This window comes from Panthera pardus, unplaced genomic scaffold, assembly GCF_024362965.1.
Source record: "Panthera pardus isolate Hobbes unplaced genomic scaffold, ASM2436296v1 HiC_scaffold_25, whole genome shotgun sequence".
In the NCBI taxonomy this organism is placed as follows: Eukaryota; Metazoa; Chordata; class Mammalia; order Carnivora; family Felidae; genus Panthera; species Panthera pardus.
This window is the reverse complement of record NW_026526821.1, coordinates 32,242,883-32,257,489: the sequence shown is the minus strand read 5'-3', so window position 1 is coordinate 32,257,489 and position 14,607 is coordinate 32,242,883. Positions and strand designations below refer to the sequence as shown.

Below are 14,607 nucleotides of genomic sequence, written 5' to 3'. Positions count from 1 at the left end.
GAAGGCCTTCTGGCTCACTCAGTGTATAAGCCAAATCCTTACAATGGTCCTACAAGACCTTAGCTCCAGAATTTCACACCTCTGCTCCTCCTTCACTGTGCCCAGCCACACCGGCCTCCTGTGACAGGTCTTTGAGTGCACGCGCGCGCACACACACACACACACACACACACATACATACATACATAAAATGCTGCAGCCTTGCACTGGCTATGCCCTCTGCCTACAATACTCTTTCCCCAGATACCCACATAGCACAGTCCCTCACCAGCATCTTTAATCAAGTGGCCTCTCTCACTACAGCCTACAGTTGTAAAACTGTAACCACCCCATTTGCCAGTATTCCCCGTCCCCCTTCTGTGTTTTATTTTCCTTTATGATCTTATCTGCCATATATATTTAACTTACTCATGACCCTGTCCCCCCACTAGAATACAAGCTCCATGAAGATAGACATTTTCATACTGAGATCACTACTATATTCCTTGTGCCTAGAACGGTGCCTGGCATACACAGTTGGCAATTTTCAATTAATTGACTTGACCCTTTCTTACTTTGCTTTCCAATGATGTCAGTTTTATGTAAATGATGTGTACAGGGCAGCCTTGTTAATTCTCTCCATTCTTCATATGTTCTTCATATCACAATAAAAACACCCTTCTTCTGTAGAAAGCTAATCCTTCACTGTCCATTCTTTGGATGCCATTTAGAAATGTTCATATTATCTTTAAGAAGTTGTATATGAATATCATATTACAGGAAGCAGTTCCTTCTTTTAATTCATATTAATTGTTTTTAGATTTAAAGGAAGCAAGAAAGATGATATTCTGGGAGTTTCCTATAATAGGTTGATTAGAATCGATGCAACCACTGGGATTCCAATTACAACATGGAGATTCACAAATATGAAGCAGTGGAATGTAAACTGGGAAATCCGGCAGGTACAGTGAAAGTTTTTGGTACATTCAGCGTTGAGCCTATATATGTGTGTTCCATCAGAATTGTACATTACTCTGTTCATACATTTAGAACTCAGAAACCACAGGCATATGGTCATTGTCTGCTAAAATAATCACATGCAATTCTGGGCAGTTTCCTAACAAGTACAGGCCGAATGGTTTTGAATTAACACCATGGGTTGGCTTAGTCTCCATATGGACTTGCCATACAGACTCTAAAATTGCTGAGCAATTTGATTAGTTTCCTTCAACTCAGCATAGGATTATGTAAGACTTAGACTGAATTATTTAGTGGAAACTACCTGAGAACTGTCACCCAAAATGAATCCAAAAAGGCCTCATCTAATGGGCTGCCAAGAAGCCCAACTAGTTGAGGACTCAGAGGCTCAACTGCCCACCTGGAGAGCATTCCAGTCCCAAAAAGTAAAAACTACTAGAGAAGCAAGTGATGTGAGCAGGGATGACTGAGAAAAGCTTTGCCTCTTGAGTTAAGGGGACCCCAAACCGTCTGCCTCCCATTAATGGCACCCCAGGAGCTAAGTTCAAGCCAAAGCTATAAGCTGGGAAATTGTAGATCAAGTCAGAGGCACCTTAGCATCCAGATGATTTAACATATTCTGATATTGATAAAGAATCTTTTCTCCTTTGTTTTCTCATTTTTCCAGTAGAAAGCCATCTACCTAGAGGGATGATAAGAGACATACACTGTATTTTAAATTTTTTTAATGTTTATTTTTGGGAGACAGAGCACAAGCAGAGGAGGGACAGAGAGAGAGGGAGACACAGAATCAGAGGCAGGCTCCAGGCTCTGAGCTGCCAGCACAGAGCCCAGTGCCGTGAGATCATGACCTGAGCTGAAATTTGAAATTAGATGCTCAACCAACTGAGCCACCCAAGCACCCCAAACTCACACTTTTTTTTAAAGAACCATGGATTCCTTTCAGTGGAGCCACTCATTTGTAGAATAAAAGTCTGAGATTAGGTGGCCTCTAAGACAGTGGCTCTAAATCCTTGTTGAGTATTAGGATCACCTGGGGAACTTGAAAACACCACTGCCCGGGCCACATCCTAGACCAATCAAATCCCAGTCTCTGGGAGTGGGAGCTTGGCATCAGTAATTTTCAAAAGTCCACTTGGGCAACCAAGGTTTGAGAACCAGTGAAGAATGTTTCTTCTGATTTAGAGTTTGTGACTTTCAGCTGGGAAGGGGTGCAGGGCTGTTGGGTGCAGGAAAATTCAGGGAAGCCTTTTATTCTCTATCAAAAAGTCTGCAAAGTACCCTGCTCCTGGACAGATGGAGTGCTTAGGAACTTCTTAACATCTAAACAAGAGTGACAGAAAGTATCTATGTGTGTTGGGAGTTAGAATGTTTTGCCAAGTGTGTAGCAAAGTTGACACCACAAGAGGGCGCAAAGAGAGCAAAGACAAGTTTGCTGTAAGCGTCTAATGGAAGTGGTGATTGTTTTTGGAGTTGTTTTGAGGGGTTTTGTTTTGCTTTTTGTCTGTGGGGTTCTGGGGAGAGAGAGGGAGAGAAATCCCAAGCAGGGGGAGTTATCTGTAAGCCACCTAGGCAGTCCTCAGCTCTGACGCCATCACAAGGCGTTTTTTTCTTCATTTTCCTTGTCAGAGTTTAAGCTTACCTGTGCCTTCCTCTTCCAGGTGGCAATCGAATTTGACCAGAATGTCTCCATTGCGTTCACCTGCCTGAGTGCGGATTGCAAGATTGTGCATGAATACATCGGTGGCTACATTTTCCTGTCCACCCGGTCCAAGGACCAGAATGAGACACTTGACGAGGACCTGTTCCACAAGTTGACTGGTGGTCAGGACTGAACCAAAACAGATCTGCCTACACAGACAGTGAGCCAAGGATGGTCCTCCCTGGACAGATGGGATCCTTGGCTCACCCAATGTGTAGAGTCCAGACTGACAGACAACCATATACTTACCGCTGGTCACTCAGATGAGGATCCTTGCCTCATTTCAAACACACTGCCTAGCATATCCCTTTCCTTTCTTTGCCCTGTCCTACCAGTAACAGAGGAGGCCTCAGTTGCCTTTTCTGTAAAATGGGTAGGTAGAAGACAGGCTAATACTACTATATCCCAGTATGTAGCTACAGTTCTGTGACTTCCAGAACCTGCAAGTGTATGGCTAGAAGTCACCAGTGTGCCTTTCTGCTCCGTTGCTAAGTCAGTGGAAAGACAGAAAGGTTAAAAGCACATGTAGCCAAGGATCTACCTTATTCACTAACTCAGGTACAAAAAGAAATCTGTCTTTCCTTAACAGAACTGCTTTTAGTTCCCATATTGTGAAAATGGCAGAGGGAGTCTACACTCACACTTTTTCCCTTATAGGTCAAGGTCTGGGGGAGGAGAGGGGAGAGGTGGGGGTACCTGGTACTAGTTGGTGACAGGGGGTCAGAGCAGTGGCCTGCAGTGTCATCAGTTCACAGTGACTTCTGCAGAGGTGACTGCTGACCCATCTGGTCTTGGACATCGGTCTCCTCAGGTTACTGCTGCCACCTGCAGCTCCTTTTCCATTCCTCGGCCACCTTTAAGTCCTTCCTGATGACACGGGTGACATAGAGGAACAGGGAAATCCATTCCTCAACCCAGCTGCATGTCTCAACTGCTTCTACTCTGAGCTGGGGCTCAGGAAGATGGGTCTAGTTCTCTCTGTTCATAAAAACCACTTCCCTGCATCCAGGCTTACAATGGGGTCTCCATCCCAGCTGGTCATGGAGAGAAGGACAAACCTCTTCTCCAAGACCACCAAGTTCAGGGGTTGATGGCTTCCTCACTGGCTTCCATCTACATTTTGTAAATTAGGAGCTGATAATAGACCTTTTTTTTTTCTTTTTGCTCTTGTCATCTCTACCTCAAGACATGAGCGTGAGCCAATTAATAACTGCCCTCAATTGTCATTTTCTGTTTTGGTTTGTCAGCTTTGGGAGGAATGGGTTTTGAGAAGGAAAGAAGCAGTATCAGGGGTAGTGGGTAATATCAGATAGCATTTAATTATGTTTTTATAAATGTTCTCCTGTCACAGAAAGGACTTGGGTTGCCAGGGTAAAGCAGAGGGTCCATTTCCATTTTGAAATTCTTTTAAGATCCACTGTGCTTTATTTTCCAACTAAGACATTTGAGAAGAGAGATCTCCACTGCTCCAGGAACCACATTAAGACAGCCCTGTCTAGGGAACCCCAGGCCCTGAGCTGGAAGCTGTTGCTTGAAAGTCCTCTTTCAGCCCCTCCTTTAGAGGTCAATGTTCATGAAAACTCCCCAGGCACCAGCTGAACTTCCAAGGCCCAGCTTAAATCTAGGAAGTGGCTTAGGAACTTGGAAAGTCTGGTCCACATCATAAAGAACTTTGCTTGAAATGTCTTCTATAGAAACTAGTGCTGAGCATACTGTTTTACTTGGTGTTGGTCATTTCTATATAGTCTTAGGCTCTATTATTTTAGAACCTAAGTCAGGTCTTTAATATTATGTCAGGCCCTAGGTTAAAATAATGCTGCTTGAGGCCACATGTCACCTGTCTGCTGCGAAGCACAGCTCTACATAACTTAATCAGAGCTGGATCTTCAGTATAACTCTCTTCCTTGGCTTTCCATGGTTGCCTGACATTTCTATGAAAATACTCAAAGAAGGTGACTGGTCTTCACCAAACTTTCCAGGGAACACTTCTTCTATGACTATACGACCACATCCCAAGTGTGACCACCAAAGCCTAAATGCTGCTATTCCCAGGAGCAATGTAAGGACTCTTTTTACACTGGGTGCAAAAGGTCATCTGACTTCCTATGATGAAATTTTAAATTAATGTGTCTTTCAGCCTCCTTCGCTTTCTTATCTACACTAGATGGGGAAATCTGCATTTTTTACTATTTTTTATGAATTTTTTTAATTAAAAGCTTTATCTGGATTTGAGTATCGTCTAGTTGTGTCCTCTCCAGTCTGCTGTCTCTAAACAGGTGAATATTTTCTACCCCCTGAGAAAGGAATGCAACTTTCAAGTTTAATGCGTACTTTTCCACACGGTTCCAAGATTTGAGCTCATTCCTCCCCGTGAGATTGACTTAGAAACCTCACTTACCTGTTGGCTTTAACTCCTTTCCCATTGAAGGTCCCTAGATTTCCTGACATCATAAGCTCTTTTTTCCACATCTACATTTTAGAAAAAGCATGAGAGAGAAAAGAAAAACCCAAAGGTGAAGGAGCATCAGAGGGCCTCTGACTTAATGGATGAATGTCCAAAACATTTGGATTTGATTTAGCTGTAGATGGTCCATAACAGGTAGTAATGTGCAGCTTATAGATGTCCCTTCATACAGTTCTCATGTCAACCCATTGTGGGGCAGGAATGGCTTGCCTTCTCATTTCACAAAGGAGGAAACAGGTTCAGAAGGTGAAATAACTTGCCCAAAGCCACACCACCAGTAAGCAAAACCAGAATTCAAAGCCAGGTGTGTCTTACTAACACTGTCCAAAGACCTACACTGTTGGCATTTTGGGTTCTGTCTTTTCAGCCTTTATACCAACTTGTATACTGGTTTCTGGTTTTGTATTTTAATATTATATCTATTAAGTCATTACACATTCATGGAAATTGAATAAGTCATGAGATATTCACTGAGGAAAAAAGAAGAGTAGCTATTTAACTGCTGGCTGAATGCAAAGTAAGGGGCTATGATCCTGCCTGAAACCAGCTTAAAACGTCCCCACCTTCACACATTTCCTCCACCTTCCATCCCCCACATCTGACAACCATCAATCTATTCTATGAGTTTGTTTCTTTTAGATTCCACATATAAGTAAGATTATACAGTATTTGTCTTTTTCTGCCTGACTCATTTCACCTAGTATGATGCCCTCAAGGTCCATCCATGCTGTTGCAAATGGCAGAATTTCCCTCTTCTTAGTGGCTGAATAATATTCCATCGTGTATATATACATGTATATATATGTATATATACACCTCACATACACACACACACACACACACACACACATTTTATCTACATCCATTTACCCAGCAATAGACACTTAGGCTGTTTCTATATCTTGGCTATTGTGAATAATGCTGCAATAAACATGGGAATACAGATATCTCTTCAAGACAGTTATTGTATTAGCCTGATCAAAAAGGAAACTGAAACAACAAAAATAGAAAATCCAAGCCCCCACCTGAGAGCATATGTCTCCTCATCTGTAAAACAAGGGTTTGGATTGTGCGGTTTCTTACAGCCCTTCGTCTCCAGCATTCCTTGGTTGTGGTTCATTTTCCCCACAATCCAGTTGGGGTACATCCTCCACTCCTATGCACCACGCACACACTTCCTTCTGAAACTCTAGCATCACTCTGCCAACACGGGCCCATTATTCAAGTCAAACCACGTAGTTCTATAACTCGAATTTCAGGGCAGGTTGACAGGCGGCCCTGACAGTCAAACCACAGGGGCAAAACAGATACCAAGAGGTTAAATGGTTGTGCCAACCAATGTTAGAGCAAGTGAGATCTTGTGTCTGCCTCCCCAGATAATATCCTCAACAATAGAGTTGTTATTACATGGCTAAAAGAATTAGAATGCTAACATGTATTAAGGGGTATCACTTGTGCTTCCCATGAGTCCTCTCAATTCAGCCTCTGCGTAAGGTAAGTATTGTCAACCTCATTGTACAGATTAGGAAACATGCAGTGGTTGCTGGTAAATACAGGGGGAGACCTGATTCACCCATTTCCTTGGTGTAAAGACTCCCACCGTAGACAGCATGGCATCTGTGAAAACAATTGGGAAGATACCCAGCTCTCTGACAGGGACAAGCCAGCTCTAGCATACACCGGAACTACTGTGTACAGAGTCAAGCAACTTGTATTTTAATAAGCAACTTGTCAAGGTCACCCAACTGGAGTGTTGAAAGCAAGGATTTGAACCTAGACCTCCTGACTTGAGTGGTATTCTCTAGCACCACTCTTGATAATCCTGTGTGAATGGCAAGGCCTCTTGAGTCAAGAGCCCTAGATTGTCTTTATTTGCGATAATCCCTCTTAAGGTGATTTGTCCCCATCCCACCCCAACATACGTCAGTAAGGCCTACAAAACTCCATAGACATTTTTTTTCCTTCAATTACATTATACCAGATTTCAAATGTCAAAAGAGTGAAATTTTCTACTAAAAAAATTTTTCAGACCCCAACGGCTGGCCCACTTGTCCAATATGATATCTGATTGCAAATTTGGGTCAGAGGTGGAATTCAGGAGGGTGGGAAAGAGGTCTGCCTTCTTCCCAGCAAAGAAAACACCAACCCATGACCAGAGAAAACACCATCCACCCCCATCCCCACAAATGGTTGGCCCTGATCCTGCCATTGCATATAAGTGATTAATGCCAATTCCACCACAGAGAGGCAACTTTCCCTCAGGGTCTGAGCTCTGTTTTTAGAGGCTGAGTGAAATGTTGTTACTCTGACCTTTTCCTCCCTTTACAAATGGTTCTTTGAATCAGGTAGACATCAGAAGAGCAAATGGGCAGCCAAACACTTGGCAAGAAGCTGTTGAATAATCCACTCCTTATAACCCAAGCAAAGTTCATTCTAGGACAAGGGGCTGCAAATGCTACTGTGTTTGGGGGGAGGTGATGTACACAGACACAGTCAGATATGAGACACAGGGATTTGTGAAGCATGCCCTGACTAGTAGTCACAGATCTTAAAATATGTGAATAATCTCTAATATATCCGAGAACCTAATGTAGCCTATGGGCCTACAGTTGTCAATCCATGCTAGGGTTCAGCCAACTGTATTTCAGCCAGTTCAGTTAAACAAACACATACACACAAACACACACATGTATATAATCTATATGTTTCATATAAGCTATATAACATATAAATATACAGTTGATATAACTTACTATATTTATTGTGTGTTTGTATATTTATATATAATATAAATTATATATACGTATATATTTCTATCAGTTAAAATTGCTTAGCTACAAGTACATATACAGATATATATATATTTATATACACACACATATATGTGTGTGTGTATATAAATATATATATATGTGTGTATATATATATATGTAATATATATAAAATAATAGTGGCTCAAACAAGAGATGTTTTTCTCTCTTCCACCTGATACTCCTAAGGCAAGTCTGGGCCAATAAAGCATATATACCATGTCAAGGACCCATGTCATTGCATCTTTTCCATCCACTATGTATAGCTTCTATTCACAAAGTCCTCTCATGATCCAACATGGCTGCTCTGGTTCCAGGCATTATGCCATATGGCTTCAATTAACTATAAGGGAGGTTGAAATATTTGGTCTTTGTTCAAAGTAGCCATGGCCTCAACTACAAATCAGAGTTCCTTTACTGATAAACAGGGTGAGAGTAGATATCAGGAAACAAGTAGCTCCATCTGCCATAAGCACCTACTATGTGCTAGGCACTACACTAGCTGCCAAGGATAATACAATCTAGCAAGAGACAGGCAGCTGAGTAAATAACTCTGTAATGTTGTATAACAGGCATTATTCTTGATACATTAAAGACATATGAGCACAATAGAGAGGGAGTAGTTTTGTTAGAGTCAAGAGCAAAGGAGGAAGGATCTAAGTCCCAGAATTTAGACTGGGTCTTAAAGGATGAATAAGAGTTTTCCAAGTGGGAGAAGGACAGAAATAAGGTCAAGCTTGGAAGAGGGGCCATTAGTGATTGGTGTGTGTGTGTGTGTGTGTGTGTGTGTGTGTGTGTGTGTGAAACTCGTTCTGAAAGCAATTCCAGAACAAGAATTACAAACATGTTTTCAACACTTGAAAGCATCATCTGTAAAACAACATCATCTACCAAGTACCTCTGCTCAAGACCAACCCTTGCCAGATAATTTTTTTAAATCACTCTCAGGAGGTGATGATCCAAACATCCTCTTCAAGTAAAATAAACATGTTCTCAATTCTCCTAAGAAAATGATCTCAGAGTTCTAATCTTGGGTTCTTTCTCAGGCTTACTTCATGAAACTAATGCTAGTTCCTCCAGCAACAAAATGGAAATATAATATCATGTGATCCCATCTAAAAGGATTGGTCAGCAATTTCCTAGAATTTAGAGTATCTCAGATAGGTTCCATAAACAGTTGGTGTAATTAATAATCACTAAAAAAGTAATTTTCTCAATATATTATTAAGGATTCATCATCATGTACTTACAATCTATACTATTTTCAGTAATGACAAAAAGCCATCACTGTTAAAATCTTTTCAAAAAAATACTTAACATTCCAACTCTCTGATACTACTATTTCATACCTTCTTTTCTTTTCAACCTGCCTCAACACCTACCCTCAGCTGATGATCTGTAACAGGATGACCTGCATGTTACTGAGCACAGTGATGTCATCAGATGGGAAGAGCCTCACCTCTTCACTCTTCATCTGTCCTCACAATGTCTTTCTTCCCTCTTGCCTCAGTTGGAAAAGTGCCTAATCCACAGCCTTCTGAGTACTGTCCCCTCATGACCTCCAAAGCACTCAATTCCTGCAGTTTCCTCCTCTCTCTCTTGCATCATTCTCTTCTCCCCATCTCTTGACACATTCCCATCAGACTGCAAACATGTTCTCTCTCTTTGGGGTTTTAAAATACAGCTACAAACTCTCTCAGTGTCCTCCCATCAAGAGATGGGATCTAAGTCCCCTCACCTTAAATCTGAGTTGGCTTGTGGCTGGATTGACCAATAGACTACAGCAAAAGTAATGCTATGTGACTTCTAACTGTAAGTCATAAAAGGCCATGTAGCTTCTGTTTTGTCCACAGGATACTCCCTCTTCGAGCCCTGAGGCCACCATGCTAGGGAAGCCACAAGTAGGCACTCCAACTGACAATCTCAGCAGAGCCTGGCCCTCAGGTCATCCCTACCAAGGTGCCAGACCCATGAGTAAATCCATCTTGAAGCCTCAAAACCAGTCCACTGAACAGCTGAATACTACCAATGACTAATCAATGCTAAATGGAACAAAAGAATCATCTAGCCAAACTCCGACCAAATTCCTGACCCTCAAAAATCATGTAATAGAATATAATAAATGTTGCTTTAAGCCACTAAGTTTTGGGGGTACTTACTGGGCAGCCATAGATAACTACAACGATATTCCCCACCTTATAAAAGGTTTGAACTCTGCCCCATTTTTCTGCTCCTGCTCACAGCAAAAGTTCTCCGAATACGTAGGAAAGCTAACACATATTTTCTCATGCCCTTAACTCACTCCTCTCTGGCTTCTGTCCCTACCCCCCACCCCCAATCAACCCTTCTCTTGTCCAGCTCATAAAAGTACTCCATTATTTAGTCTGTCAAAACCTGGCTGGCTGTGCCCCTCTTAATGAAATATTGTTCTCTCTTAACTTTCATGATTCCAAATTTTCCTGATTTTTCTCCTACCTCCCTGGCTTTCTCTCAGCCTGCTAGGCTGATTTCTCTTCCTCTGTTCCACTAGCAAATGTTGGCTTGTTCCTCTTCTCTTCTCTTTCTACACACTTGCCCTAGGTGGCCTCAACCAGTCTACTGGCTTCAAGCACCATCTATATGGTGATGCCTCCCAAATGTAACTTTCCAGCTCTGACCTCTCCCCAGAATTCCAGTTGGATGTCCAGTTATCTCCCTCAGTATCTCCTTGTAGGTCTAACAGACATCTCAAACTTAATATGGTCAAAACAGAGCCTATGATTTTCCTCCCCCAAATCTGTTGCTGTCTTAGACTTCTCTTTCCCAGTAAATGGCCTCTCAGTCCATCAATCCTTTCAATGTCCTCAGGTCCAAGAACTTAGGGATCATCATTTTTTTTTAATGTTTATTTATTTATTTTGAGAGAGAGAGAGTGAGAGTGACAGAGTGAGAGTGAGAGCGAGCGAGCGCACCAGCAGGGGTGGGGCAGAGAGTTGGGGGAGAGAATCCCAGGCAGACTCTGTGCTGTCAGCACAGAGCCCAACGCAGGGCTTGATCTCACAACCCGGGAGATCATGCCCTGAGCCTAAATCAAGAGTCAGACACTTACCCAACTGAGCCACCCAAGCGGCTTAGGGATCATGCTTGATACTTTTTCTCTCATCCCTCATGTATTAGTTTTCCCTAGCTGCTATAACAAATCACCACAATTAAAACAATATACAATATCCCATTCAGCCACAAAAAGGAACGAAATTTTGATATATGCTACAACATGATTGACCTTAGCATTAAACATTATGTGAAGGGTACCTGAGTGGCTCAGTTGGTGAAACGTCCAACTTTGGCTCAGGTCATGATCTCATGGTTTGTGAGTTTGAGCCCCGCGTTGTGTGCTGATACCTCAGAGCCTGGAGCCTACTTCATATTCTGTATCTCCCTCTCTCTCTGCCTCTCCCCTGCTTGTGCGCGCGCGCGCTCTCTCTCTCTCTCTCTCTCTCAAATAAATAAATAAACAAACAAACAAACAAACATTAAACATTATGCCTGGTGACATAAGCCAGACAAAGGACAAATATTGTACAATTCCACTGAGAGGAGGTATCTAGAATAGACCGATATAGAGACAGAGAGTAGAACAGAGGTTACCAGCAGTTGGGGAGGCAGAGAAAGGAGAGTTGTCATTTAATGAGTAAAGTTTTTGTTGTGATGACAGCAATGTTTCAGGCATAGATAACAGTTACGCAACATTATGAATGTATTTAATGCCACTGAATTGTATACCTAAGGAGTGGTTAAAATGATACATATTGTTCTATATATTTTACCACAATAAAAACAATGACGTATGCATTTATTCTCTCAGAGTTCTAGAAATGAGCATTCTGAAATCAGTTTCCCTGAGCCCAAATCAAAGTGCCAGCAGAGCCATACTCCCTCAGGAGGGATTGGGGACAATCCACGTCCTTGCCTTTCTAGCTTCTGCATTCCTAGACCCTCCTCCTATCTTCATTATTTAAGTATATTTATTTGTTTTGAGGAAGGGGGAGAGAGAGCGTGAGCAGGGGAGGGGTGGAGACAGAGGGAGAAAGAGGGAGAGGGGGAGAGAGAGAAACTGAGAGAGAAAGAGAGATAGAAAGAGAAAGAGAGAGAGAGGAGAGAGACAGACTCCCAAGCAGGCTTCCTGCTGTCAGCACAGAGCCCGACACAGGGTTCAATCTCATGAACTGTGAGATCATGACCTGAGCTGCAATCAAGAGCCAGATGCTTAACTGATGAGCCACCCAGGTGGCTCTATCTTCCTCTATCTTCAAAGCCCATAGCATAGCGTATTCCTTCAGTCTCCACATGGCCTTCCTCTTCTCTGTAGTAAACTCTCCCTCTGCCTCTATCTTATAAAGACACCTGTGCTTCCATCAGGAGCCCATCCAGATGATCCAGGATAATCTCTCCATCTCAAGACTCTTACCTTAATCTCATATGCAAACTCCTGTTGCCATTTAAGTGACATCTACAGGTTCCAGCAATTAAAATGTGTGTGTCTTTGGGGCCATTATCCAGCCTACCACACCTCACTTCCAACCCACTTACAAGTCTTGTGGATCCCACAACATATTTCACAACATATTTCAAATGTGAACACTCTTCTCCACGTTCACTATCCTCACTGTCAAACTAGCATCATCTTCTCCCCCTTGGACACTTTCAACACCCCCTTAATGTAGCCCTCTTGCCTACAATAGATACAGCAACTAGAGTGACCTTTAACACAACCCCCTTAATCACATCCCTTCCCACCTGTCCCCTCTCCCACCATCCTCTAGCCACAAAGATCTGCTTTCTGTGACTCACACACAGCAGGCTCTTTCCTGCTTCCAAATCTTTGCTCATTTGCTCTGGAATATTATTCCCCATGGCCCTTTGCTTGACAGCTCCATCCCACCCCAGGCCTCAGTGCAAATGAAGCAAGCCTTCCGATGACCACCTCCACTCTCCTCCCCAATTCCTTTACATCACATCAGTCTGTTTATATCCTTTATAATTCTTACTGTAATCTGTAATTATCATATTCACTTACTATTTCCCAATATAGGCACAGCAGCCTCAGGGGAACTCTGGTCTTCCTAAGGACCCAGGCTGACACAACAGCCACCTTCCCAAATACTGCCAATTTTCAGAGGGGAAGAGAGAGCCCTGGAGGGTCTCACACCAGCAGCTAAATGCATTGTCTGGAAGTGATACTCACTGGCCAGAACAAAGTATGGAAACATTCAACCACAGGGGGCCAGGAAGTATAATCTTACTGAGTGACCAGAAGGGAGAAAAGCTGAAATACGTGGCAAATAGCGCTAATGATCACAACAAAGCCTTTTACAAAATGACCCCCAAATAATGTTTCCGATGTCTTCTCCCTACATTCCTCCACCATGGCTCCTGCTAGTCTCCTACCATATTGAACTGTCCATTCCCTCAACACACCAGGTCTTGTCATACCTCCAATTCCTTAACACATACTGAGCCATGCACCTCAGATGCTCTTCAAAAATAACCACTATTCTGAAGATTGATGAGTTTTGCCTCTTCTTGAACTTCACATAAATGGAACCATATAGTACATACTCTTGTGCCTGGCTTCTGCTGTTCAACAAAGTGTCTGTGAGAATCATCTCTGTTGTTGAGTTCATTGTTCGCTGCGACTGTGCGGTCGTATGACTATGCCATAATTTATGTATTCATTTTCCTACTTATAGCCCTTTGGGTTGTGTTCAGTTTGGGGCCTTCATGAATAAAGTTGTTATAAACATTCTTTTGGTGGATATATATGCTCATTTCTCTTGAGTATCAAGAGTGCACCTGCTGAGTCATTATGTAGATATATGCTTGTCATTCATCAAAACTGCCAGTTTTGGGGAATGCAAGCTGATGCAGCCGCTCTGGAAAACAGTATGGAGGCTCCTCAAAAAACTAAAAATAGAACTACCCTACGACCCAGCAATTGCACTGCTAGGCATTTATCCAAGGGATACAGGTGTGCTGTTTCAAAGGGACACATGCACCCCCATGTTTATAGCAGCACTATCGACAATAGCCAAAGTATGGAAAGAGCCCAAATGTCCATCGATGGATGAATGGATAAAGAAGACGTGGTATATATATACAATGAAGTATTACTTGGCAATCAAAAAGAATGAAATCTTGTCATTTGCAACTACATGGATGGACTGGAGAGTATTATGCTAAGTGAAATTAGTCAGTCATAGAAGACAAATATCATATGACTTCACTCATATGAGGACTTTAAGATACAAAACAGATGAACATAAGGGAAGGGAAGCAAAAATAATATACAAACAGAAAGGGGGACAAAACATAAGAGACTCTTAAATATAGAGAACAAACAGAGGGCTGCTGGAGGGGTTGTGGGAGGAGGGATGGGCTACATGGGTAAGGGGCATTAAGGAATCTACTGAAATCATTGTTGCACCATATGCTAACTTAGATGTAAATTAAACAATAAATTTAAAAGAATTAATTAATTTAAAAACTGCCAATTTTCCAAAGTAGCTGCACCGTCTGACATTCGCACCAGCAGTGTCTAATAATTCTACTTACTCCACACCCTTTCACAAACTTGGTACTCTCAGTCCCTTTAATTTTGAGTGGGTGCACAGTAGTATCTCATTGTGGTTCGAATT

At 42.3% G+C, this 14,607-nt stretch overlaps 1 protein-coding gene across 3 annotated transcripts in view; it reads left to right on the top strand.

Annotated features, from left to right (window-relative positions):
• The window catches only part of FERMT1 (FERM domain containing kindlin 1), a 35,427-nt gene extending 30,541 nt beyond the window's left edge, over positions 1-4,886 (top strand). For all 3 annotated transcript variants that reach the window (XM_019462558.2, XM_053890421.1, XM_019462560.2), the window contains 2 exons: positions 800-941; positions 2,619-4,886. In XM_019462558.2, coding sequence (XP_019318103.1) covers positions 800-941; positions 2,619-2,792 — 316 coding nt within the window. In that variant the 3' untranslated portion in view covers positions 2,793-4,886. The remainder of the gene's footprint in view (positions 1-799; positions 942-2,618) is intronic.
• The last annotated feature ends 9,721 nt before the right edge of the window (positions 4,887-14,607 follow it).